The sequence below is a fragment of the Micromesistius poutassou genome (genome assembly GCF_964030765.1).
Source record: "Micromesistius poutassou genome assembly, chromosome: 4".
NCBI lineage: Eukaryota > Metazoa > Chordata > Actinopteri > Gadiformes > Gadidae > Micromesistius > Micromesistius poutassou.
The window spans coordinates 6,968,359-6,980,384 of NC_140274.1; the positions used below are offsets into that span (position 1 = coordinate 6,968,359).

The following is a 12,026-nucleotide window of genomic DNA, read 5'->3' on the forward strand; positions in this document are numbered from 1 at the left end:
GGACACTTTCAATCCGTCCCTGGCCCGGCCAGTGGTCCCCATTCGTTTTAAAAGCACCATCATGGAGCCAGTGCCAAACCACTTCACTGCTACACCCTTTAACAACTTCCATCCGGTCGCACTCTGCCCCAATCATCGCCAAGGGCTTCCCGATCATCAGTTCACACCTAACATCCGGTCTGCCTGCCACATTGGACCTGGTCCAGGGGAGACGCCATCCCCCCGGCCCCTCACTCAGCCCGACCCACCTGGACAGGGCAGAACTCGTATGTCAGAATGCTAACGTTATGTTAGCTGAATTCAGTTCAGCGTTTGACACTGAGAGCCCCTCCTGATCTCCGAGCTCGGCCAGCCTGGTACCAGCACCTCCCTTTGCACCTGGACCCCTTGCACTCCTCCGCTATCACCCTGAACACCGGCGTACCACAAGGCAGCGTGCTGAGCCCTCCTCTGGTCTCCCTGTTCGCCCATGATGACTGCGCTCCTGTTCATGACTCCAACACCATGAAGTTACCGAATGAGACCGCGGTGGGAGGTCTTATCAGGGGGAGCATCGTGACGGACCTACTGGGATGGGGTTCACACCTGGCTGCGTGGTGTGCACATCGCAGCCTGGTGTAACTCCATGAAGACCAGGAGATCATCATGGACAACAGGCTGGGTATCACACACCCCTATCTGCATCACCCATCTGCAATCTGCATGTGTCAAACTCCAAAGTCCTCATGCATCAACCTCTCTGATGATCTCACCTGGTCTCAACTCATCAATAGAAATAACAACAGAACAAAAAAATAGGTGCAACCACGCCTCTACAATTGTCATATCTGCAGGCTTTGATTATTAATTCTTATTGTATTATTTTAGCAGTCAAAGTGAGTGTAGCAGTCAGAACTCTTCATCTCTGCATACCTTGGTAGTACTTGTAACTGAAGTCGATTGAGTCACAGATATCGTTGCTTTGGTCATCAGGTCTCATTTGTACATCATGTGTCTTCACCTTTTCCTCATTTGAGCTAAAGGAAGATTTGTTTACTTCTCCTGCCTTTACATCCCAATAATTTTAGTTATTTAATTTGGTTCTGTTTTTGTTCTGTTTTATTATTTTACAATATTGGAAGTAGGGTAGTGAAGGGTATGAATATATTTGTTGTTTTTGCTTGTGAGCCAAAGAGAAAACGAATGCCCCTGAAGCGGTATTCATTTACCATTGACTACCGTGATGCACACCTTGGTTAGTGGTGTTTTTTATTTGCTGTATGTAGTTGTCATAAATGGCATGGAGTCTGATATTGTTAGTCAATGATTTTGGAGCTTCTGAACTGGAATGGCTAAGAATAACTTTGAGGGTGATGTAACTGGTGTAAAAGCAGGTGTTTGAGAGGTTATAATTATAGAATCCTATTATAACTTCTGTCATCCCCACTCTTTAGAAGCTTCACATAATCACATCTGATGCTATCAGCAAAGAATGGAAACACGGCTTGACAAACATGTTTGATTAACTCTATTTATATACATTTACAGGCTGAATGTATGGCTGAAACTCATCCTTAAATAGGTTCAAAGAATATGACATTTTACTGATAATCAGATGCAATGTCTACTCAATTCTTTGGGACAAGTTGCTCCTAAAATAGCTCCTTCAAAAACCTTCTGTTGAACATGGTGGTGCTTTGGATAAATAATACAAAGTCTAAATGCAGGAATGAATTATTGAGTAGGCAGCAGTCTTCCATAACATTTATACTTTACACTGAGAACACAACTCATTGCACTGCTGAGTTTTGGTGGTTGCACAGATCATGTCCTACGAACATTAAGAACATGGCTGTTTTATGTGTGGAGTTGAATGTGTCCTCTGCACATGCTCTGCAGAGGTAAACCCTGATCCCCGGGCCGGTTGCCCTGGTCCGGGATGGCTCTCTATGCAGAACCGTATCTCTTCAGTGGCCCGTCTGTCACACTGATGTCTGTCATCGACTCACTGTCTACTCAAAGGCTGCAAGAAGCCCTATTAATAGGATAGAGTCAGCTCTGTTCTCACTAGTGACAAGGGTCCTCTTTCACAGTTCTCTCTCTTTCTCATTCTCTCTCTCTCCCTCTTTTCTCCCCCCTGTCTTTTCTCTCTCCCCTGTGTTTTCTCTCTCTCTCTCTCCCCTGTCTTTTCCCTCTCTCTCTCTCTCTCTCTCCTTCTTTTCTCTGTGTGTCCGTCTCTCTCGCTCCGTTTCACCCATTTATTCATCTCATTCTCTCTTCTCTATCTTTCCCTCTCTCTGTCTCAACCTCCCCTCTTTGTGTCTCTCTCATCGTAGGACATCTCTTGCTGAATGCTGTCATTCCACATGCAGTCACACACTGCATACATGTCCCACACTGTCAGCCTGGACCACCCAGTGTGTCCATGGCTCACATACAATCCAGGAGCCAGCCAGGTTTAAAGGACTTGTGGGCCAGACGTTTGCTGTCAACAAGAGTGAAGAACTGATATTGATCGACTGCTACAATAAGCTCTGGTCTTGCTAGAATGGCTTTGATGAAGCATGAGCATCACATGTTGTGCTGCTTGCAGGGATCACTGCTGGGATGTGGTAAATCAAGAGAATAATGTATACTGTAATGTAAACAGTTATAAACCAGGGTGAGCATTCAGAAATGCATTCAAAAATCTCACTGTTTCTCACCTTTCTCTCTGTCTCTATATCTTTCTCTTTCTTTCTATCTGTCTCTCTCTTCTCTCTGTCCGTCTATATTGTCAGTTTATAACTTTCTCTGCCTCTCTCTCCTCTCTCTGTCTCTATCGTTCTGTCTGTTTCTTTCTCTGTCTCTCTTTCCTCTCTCTATCTCTACTTCTCTGTCTGTTTATATCTTTCTCTTTCTCTCTCTGTCTCTCTCTCCTCTCTCTGTCTCTATCACTCTGTCTGTCTCTGTTGCTGGGTTTTATCATCATTGTGGCAGTGCTGTGAGCCCATAACTATCACAGTATTATTATTCATTAGTATGCTGTTGGAGCAGCTAGCTTGTGTTAATACCTTCACTGAGAAACTCCCTCATGGTTGGAGAGTCGCAGCACAGGATGAATGTGAGACGGATGCTGTATGTGTATAGTTGCAGCAGAGCTGTGAATATTCCTATGGGCAATGACCCACAGATAAAACGGCAGTGTCTCCATGAGCTGAGCCCCAGGGAGTGCCTTGACTATGGGTAGAGTTCATACCAATGCTCTCATCACCACAGTGCCAGCCACCTTCAGACCACATCGCCTCTGGTTCTGATCAACAAAATGGTTGATTGTTGCTCTAATTTAGCAAGCCATGCTAATAAACATTATTTTCATAATTCATCATAAGATTTGCACCAATTCATTATTAAATGTTTACAATTATAATAAACGTAGAACCCCAATATGTGTCCACATCTATAATCTAGTACCTATAATAATAAAATGTAATAACATGACAAAATGTAATGAAATCCTGGCGGTGCATTACAGCACATGGTGGGGGAGGTGTCATCGCTATACATCCTGATGGCTCCCGTGCAGCGCGAGCGGTCTTCCTACAGGATGCGATAGGTGTCTGAGCAGCAGCAGTGCTGCAAGGAGCTTGGCTAATAGCAGGAGACTTATTATAGCCCTAGCAACAGCAATCGGATTGGTTGCTTTGGAAGGGGGAGGCCTGCCAGCTATTGGCTGGCAAGCGGCAGCATTCAAAGCAGAGAAATTCATCTGATGTACGGTTGAACGCTGCAGCAGGAGACTGCGGGCCAGGCAGAAGATACGGCAGGCTGGCACCCGAAGAGGTTAAAGGATTTGGGTTGTCCATTGTGGAACATAAGACGGGTGATTAGCTGTGGTCTAACGTTGTGGTGGTTGACATTGTTAATGCTGAACTATTTGAACAATTGGTAAACCATACTTCAGTATTTCAGTAGATGCACTCTGCTGATTGTCCCCTCTATTGTTGTGTGCTCCGTGAATTTTGCTTCCAAATGAATAACTTGCTCCCCATTGCATTTGCCAAATGAGAAAAAATATGCTCTGGTATATTTTTTTCTATGATAATGATAATACAAGGAAAAATCCAAAATAAAACATAAAACTGTTAACGAAATAACTTTAATGGGCAACAGAAAACAGCCAAATCTGCTTTGAGCACAGAACGCATCCATTTCATTTTCTGTTGTTCCTCCATACAGTTTTAGGCCTAGTGGTTTGTCCAATCTATGAGCACACTGAAGTTACTTTAAAATCCATTTTTTAAACATGATATTGGGTGGAGGTTGTGACTGTTTTGTCATTGTAATATTGTTGTTTTACTAAGGTTGGCCTATGCATAGCTAAAATCAAAAATATATGTTGTGGAAAACATAAAAACAAAACATTTTTCAACAAGGATATATTCTTATCAGTGAAGGAAATACTCTCGACAAAGTGTTCAAAAATATATTTGAGAAAGTGAGTAATTCTGGCTAGATCGTATAGCAAACCAGAATAGCATTCGATTCAAGATTTTAAGCTAGTGTCTTTCGATGGAAGCTAATGCTATTGCGAAGACTTAAACTTAAACATCTACATTCCCTCAACATCTAAACATCACATCTATATTTTAAATATATAACATAAAGTAACTATGCATCACGCTGTGAGGTAATGGTGACCGATATAAGCTAACAGTGAATTGTGAATGAACATTGTTACTAAAACCTGTAAGGCTCTTGGTTTTCTTTCGCTTTAATATTTCTTGGTCTCTCTTTTAAGTTATGCCATTTCGAAGTATAATTATTTAGTGTACCTTTAACCGACATCCACATAACATGTAAATCTAATAACCTATTGAACTAGCAGCATTGTCAAGAGAAACCATTTCAGCAGCTTCCTTTAGCCATGGTAAGCAGTTTCCTAACGTAAAACGATTGGTTTCAAACATGTTTTCACATTTGGGTATTGTATATAAATATATGATACTGGCACAAACCATTAAAAGCACAAACTGTACTTGAGGCACAACAAAACAGAAGGCTAAAGCATTTTTTTTTTTTTTATCCCAAAAGGTTTTCATTGAAAGCAAAGTTGACCATTGGGTGACATTACAACAACTCACTAGACACCAGAACATGGTGCAGTCATCATTTTGTCATATTGTTTTTTATTTTCATAGCTGTACTTTAGGTTCTTGCGCAACTGCTACATAAGGACACATTCAAGATATTTTGCCACTCAAGAACAGCTGAAATGTATAAAAACAATACAAATGTTAAATAAAATCAAACAAAAATATGGTCCATGATTTGAATTCATTAGTGGAAGATAGATTTGGAAACGTTACGATTAGTGAAACTGAAAAGCATGATAAAATAAAGTACTTAAATACGGTTTTAATGGACGAAAATTCATATTTCAAATCTGACAAACACCAGCAGATGAGATTAAGTGATCACTGGTGTGATTTTCTCTATTCTATAATTTTTTTTAATCTTTAATAAATTAAATACACATATTGCATGTCACTATAGCAACTCCCATTACAGGTCAATTTTTACGATCACCATTTTGGTATAGAAAATCAAAACCATAACGGAAAACGAATCCAACATAAATAGAAATCAACATCAGACAAAGCGTGTTTTCTCAATCATAGGAATACTTAACACCCACAGTATAATTTAATAAAGTCAAGCTACTGGATATAAATACATCACCAGCATGCACAATATTGAATAGTCGATATTATTGTCGTTATCATCTTACACTGAATAAACAGTATAGTAGGCAAGTGCATTTAATAAAACAAACACAGAAGTAAACCACAAACTCTGAAGCTGCTTTAAGTATTTTTTTCTGTCTTATATGGTTAAGTCTCTGCCTTGAGCAATCTTTACCTCCAAAATAATCGATGGTTCCAGTGACCTAGTTGTTATAGATAGAACGGATGTCATTTGAAACGCCAAAAATTGCCAAAGATAGCAAGAGGGAATATTTAATAATATGTCTTCAATATAATTTCATCCAATTTAGAAATGACATGGTCAAATTCGGGCCAGATTAAAAACCTAAACTCTGGTTCGGATAATCAAATTCAATACCGAAGGCTCTCATGGTCCTGTTCTCCTTCAGTCCAGCACTGGAACCAACGCAAACAATTTTTTTTTGAGGCATTCTCATTCAAGCTTTTTTTTATATTCATGTTTAACTCTCAAATGTCTCGTATGCATCTCTGTCACGCAAAATCCTAACTAAGCAGCTTATCTCCGCAGAACCAGACCAGTTCCTATTTGCCAGTGTGAGGCTGCCATTTCAATCCAACATCGACCACTTCAGGCTGATTGACTGACATGTCAGTGGTTTTGGCAAAGATGTCAAAGAGAAAATCAACAAGACCCCCTCTCAAACCGTGTGTATATATATCTCTTTAAATATATATCTAAAACTAAGATTTAACTTCCACTCTCCCCCTCTCTCTTTCCATTCTATTTAACACATGGAAAAATAAACAACTGCTGCGGTAGTTTCATCGGCAAAAGCGCTCTGCCCCCAGTCCACCGGCTCTTCGTGTTGGGTGTGTGTTTTTAAATTTTTTCTCTCAAAGTTGTCGGACCTTCCCTCTTTAGTTGTTGCCCTCGCCGGCCTCGTCGTCCTGCTGGTCGCTGGTCCACAGAGTCAGGTTGTCCCGCAGCAGCTGCATGATGAGCGTTGAGTCTTTGTACGAGTCCTCGTTCAGGGTGTCCAGCTCGGCGATGGCGTCGTCGAAGGCCGTCTTGGCCAGGTGGCAGGCCTGGTCCGGCGCGTTCTGGATCTCGTAGTAGAACACCGAGTAGTTGAGCGCCAGCCCCAGCCGGATGGGGTGGGTGGGCTGCATGTGCTCCTTGCTGATCTCGTGCGCCTCGCTGTACGACTTCTCGGACGACTCCACCACCGCCGCCCGCTTCTCGCCCGTGGCCACCTCGGCCAGGTAGCGGTAGTAGTCGCCCTTCATCTTCAGGTAGAACACCTTGCTCTCGTGCTGCGTCTCGTTGCAGTTCTTGATCAGGAAGTTGTCGAGGAGGTTGAGCACGTCCTGGCACACGGCCTCCAGCTCCTTCTCAATCTTCTCCCGGTAGGCGCGCACCATCTCGATCTTCTTCTCGTTGCCATCGGCCGAGGTCTTCTGCTCGATGCTGGAGATCACCCTCCAGGAGGACCTCCTGGCCCCCACCACGTTCTTGTAGGCCACGGACAGGAGGTTCCTCTCCTCGTTGGACAGGGCCTCGTTCAGCTCTGTTACCTGCGGGAGGAAGAAGAGAGCTTATTGGCTACTAGTTCAACAAGATCACCCTTCAGCGGGACGACTCAAACACACCCTTTATGAATTCCGTTGTCAGAACATCATGCCCCTAATAAGGCATTGACCTTTTTTTTCCCATAATGAAATAAATAAATACCAAGCTAGTAATCACCAAGCACAGCATCAGGGATGTGCAAGGTTCCACTCTTCATTGGTGGAATCCAGTTTCCATGGAGATAGATTAATTTAGTGCACCAGCAGCGTCCGCTGCCATGAGGACAGGAAACGCGAGCTAGCTAGCTAGCGAGGAACCCATATTCAGCAGAGAGAAGCGCACTGAAGACAGAAGCCTGTTCCCATGAGCTTTCCATGGCAGCTGCACTGTAAACGAAAACCCATCACTGCATCGCAGTGTCCCAGTGACCTCCAGAGCTACAGCTGATCTGTTCACCTGTCCGTTATGCCAGCCCATGACTACCCTGTGTAACCAGGTTGTATACCAATGGAAAACCCCCATAAAGATGTAATAGTGGTATAATCCCATTGCTATTTCATACGCTTTGCTTCGCTTTAAAAAAAATAACCTGTATTGCAAGGGAACAAGTAAGGGTACAAGTGGGGTAGGTTATGCAGGCTATCTGTGTAATCTTTCCTCTTTTTAGAAGACTCCACCGAACACACACTATAATTGGCCCACGTACGAGGCGGCTCTCATCCATGAGTTAGCAGCAGATCCCTCCTTCCTTTTAAGCGGCTCTGACATTCTCTTGCCAATAGCACAATAGCGCAAGAAGCATGACGTCACAGGCTGGGAGTGGATGGACCAGAGAGCAGGACCTATAGAGAGACGCTCTGTGGCCGATACGGGACCTATATGGACAGTCAGATCCAAAACGGCAATTCTTTATCATTAGTTTGACTTTCATGTTTTTTAAAGGAACAAAGAGAAGACCACGATACGATATCAAATGAGGCTGATGTTGTAACATTAGAATAGAGCTACATTTGACAAATACATATCCCACTCCCTGACTATCCTCCTACACGGGGTAAGGGTATGATAAATGTCTGTAACAATGTTGCCCTGGAAACTATGCCAAGATACCGATAAATATCATCATGTGAGACTAGATATTGCCTGAAATGCGGATACCATATTGTGTAACCGCTCAAATGCCTTTTATTTCCTATGATTAAAATACTGTAGGTTAATAATAATCACATTAAAGTAACAAAAGTGATGGGACACAGTTTTAGAAGCACTACTGAAACCTGTTATGTTCTGGGTCTTCTTAACATATGGACCGGTGTGCCTGGGCTCTTCTGTGCAGTGTGAACAGTAGTGGCCGACGTACCCCCGTTTTCCTCTGTCATCAAGTGATCCCTCAGAGTAGCCGAGCTAAGGGATTCCCCTTGGTGTAGAGTCCGCACCCTGTGCTAACAGGCCTAGTTTGGACTGCACTGACATGACAGATTGTGAGAGGGCCCTCCATGCTATAGGTCACCATGACGACACTATTCCAAAATTGGAAGCGGTTGGGTTTTTGTAGGTCATGCAAAATTCTGAATTCAGCAAGGATATAGGCCTTTTCTAAATCTAAGCTTCATTAAATGTTGAGATTGTTCTGGTCTTGCCTTTAGTGTTGTTTGTGTAGGCCTGTGGTTGGCAGTTGTACAAAAAGTGTTTCTGTTTTAACTGCAGTGTGACCAAAAGTGCATTTTGAATAATCCAGCTGACATCCACCTTAAGAAATGTGTCCAAGTCGACGACAGGGGCCACCGATGTATAAAGAGCCTGAACCAAGCCCGGCCAGGCAGTGGTCCTGTATGATCCGGTATGCCGGACTTTCCATCTCAAATATTTTGAGGTGTCAGTTGCAAATATTGAAGAATATTTCAAAAATTATCTCCTCACATTAACAAGGAAGTGGATCTGAATGGGGTAAACATTTGGTCAGAAGCAACAGAATAATGTGAAGTTATGTGAACAATCATTTGAAAAGCCCAAAACAATTATCCTGTACAACAGAAGAAAAATACAAATGCCACAACCAAATGTGCTCCCATTGACTCACTGCAATATGACAAAGAATATTCTAGAGAGATTCTACTGCCTCCTACGTTTGTTAAGAGTACAGAGCTGTTACTATGCTCTCTAAGATCCAATAATTTAGTTTCCGAATCGTCTTTCTCCTTATTTTACATATTTGCTGACCAATCTCTAGGTTTGAATAATATTTATTGTCAAAATTCGAGTTTTTTAATTTGGCATCATATAGCAGGTATATTGGTCATTGTCGACATGGGACCCCTATATATTAGACTAATATTCGACAAGTGGAGATTACAGAATGGAGAGAAATCTAGATAAACTCATCCATCTGACATTGACATTACAGCTGAGACACTGATGCTCCTTTAATGTAGATGCATGTCTAATAAATATGATTCTAGTATCTTCTCGTTGTACTGTGGGGTTAAGAGGAAGGCACCGCCCAAAGAGACGTCCTAACCACGTTTAGGAAATGCTTTAAAACGAACCATCTTCTGTCTAACGTTTGATCATTAAATAAATTGATCATATGCAAAGTAGGATATTTGTGCATTGCTTGGATCATCATCATTGCTTGTAATCATTATGCATCTAACGGCGAGAGACATCTCAAGGAATCATGCACCTGCACATCTGGGCCGTATATCTTTACATGCATACATACACCTCTCTATAGTATATGGTGACATTCAGAATCAAGAATATTCTCCTTGCCTTCGTTTCCCATAGACTCACCGATTTCATTGCAGCGGCCATGTCATCATATCTCTCAGCCTGTTCAGCCAGCCTGGCTTTCTGCACCAACTGCTCACGGTCAACCATGGTTAATGTGTTGGATTGGTTTGCACGTTATTCTAGATCGAGTGTAAGTAAGTCTATGTCTATTTTTTCTGTTAATCGCAATGCAGTGAGATTCTTCTCCGCGAACCGTGAGCTGCAGCTGTTCCCTGCTGTCTGTGCGCTCTTTCCCCCTCCTCACTTTCTCTCGGCTGCATCATCGTTTAGAAAAGGTGGGTGTCTTGGCAATGATGTAACATCCCATACATGGAATCTATGGGCTCCTATGGGTCCCTTGCTCATTGGGATATCGGTGCCACGATGGGGTTTTGTGGGAAATGGAGTCCCTTTTAGGCGATAACCCACTGTGCGCGTCTCTGCACGTGTCATTGCGTTACATTGCGATCTAAGTAGGCCTATCTAATATTGGTAATTTTCAGTTCGCCATCCGCCGGATAACAGCATTGCTGTGAAGCAGGTTTGAAGGTGGCATATTAGAAGGGCCCATAGTAATCGAGGTGATAACTAAATGATGGCGATTTACACAACATTGTGCAGCCATTGTGACTTTACGACCTTCTCCAACTGAACCCGAAGCAATGTGCATCATTATCATATCTTTATTCTTCAGTGAGGCAATTTGCTTTCTATGAGTGGGACAGTAACTGTCCATCATTCAGGCTGCTCAGTGAGGAATTGCGCTTGGTAATGAGTTGACACTTTTGTCAACCCCATGGCGCCCTCTTGTGGCTCAGCATGGGAATTAAGAAGGATTCACAGGTCGAGGATGAATCATCATGTTTTACGTCTCATGTTAAAAGTTTCTAGAAACATCGAGGTAACAACGGTTGTCCTCTCGTAGAAAAATATGTGATTTGATTTACATTTACATCTAGCTAAAAGCAGGTGCTTTTATCAGATGCAGATGAGATTGGGCCTATATTTATCTTGTTTAGTGGTCCCCGGCAACATCCACTACATGGTCTTCTGTGAAATCAAATCCTATACTGTACTATACTGTGGGATACTATAATTGGCCTACTACTGAACCGTCTACCGGTATACTGTACTGCTCTGTGCTGAGCTATACTAGTAGTATATAGTATATAGCCTGCTTCTTAGTCATTTAGCAAACGGTTACTTTTAGATACAAGTGATTAATGAGTAGGTTAAGCATCTTGCTCAAGAACATTGGTGTTGTGGCTGAGTGAACCACCCTAAACACTAGACCACACGCACACACGAACGCACGCACGCACGCACACTCACACACACACACACACACACACACACACACACACACACACTCATTATCTCCGCTTCTTTAGAAGGAGATTATGTGCGGCTCACCTGGACAGAGGTAAAGTGTTGGGTCACATTAGTCAATAGTAGGCCTTCTGGACTCTACAAGGTGTTGACTGAGTCTTATGAAGTATCATTGATCTGCCCCTCCTCGCCTGGAGTCATCTCTAGAACAAACCTAAAGTGTGGGTTGAACTTGATCCAGCAGTCCTGCTTTGAGAGGGTCCCCACTGCGTTCCCCCTGCACTCCACGCACCCGGTCATTATACTGTGGGACTGGTGTCCCCGGCAGCACACACACACACACACACACATACACATGCAGCGCATTAAAACGAATCCACTTCCCTCAAAGAGGATTAGCCAAAGTAGCCAGGGCCTGGCTTATAGGTCCCGTCCAATAGTGTGGAGAGCTGTTCTGTGTGTGTGTGTGTGTGTGTGTGTGTGTGTGTGTCTTCAGAGGTCTACTAGGTTTGTGTGTGGAGAGTCCTTCTGTGTGCGTGTGTGTGTCGGGAGAGGTCTACTGTGTTTGTGTGTAGAGAGGTCTTCTGTTTGTGTGTGTGTGTGTGTGTGTGTGTGTGTGTGTTTGTGTGTGGAGAGTCCCACGGTGCCGCTCCGGCCGAGGCAGGGGA

At 43.1% G+C, this 12,026-nt stretch overlaps 1 protein-coding gene across 1 annotated transcript; it reads right to left on the reverse strand.

Moving 5' to 3' along the window:
* Positions 1 to 6,605: 6,605 nt before the first annotated feature.
* Positions 6,606 to 10,137, reverse strand: ywhag2 (3-monooxygenase/tryptophan 5-monooxygenase activation protein, gamma polypeptide 2; the record flags this gene model as incomplete). Its single annotated transcript, XM_084466655.1, has 2 exons — positions 6,606 to 7,262; positions 10,051 to 10,137. 2 exons carry the CDS (start codon positions 10,135 to 10,137, stop codon positions 6,606 to 6,608), a joined length of 744 nt encoding a protein of 247 aa, XP_084322781.1.
* Between the last annotated feature and the right edge of the window lie 1,889 nt (positions 10,138 to 12,026).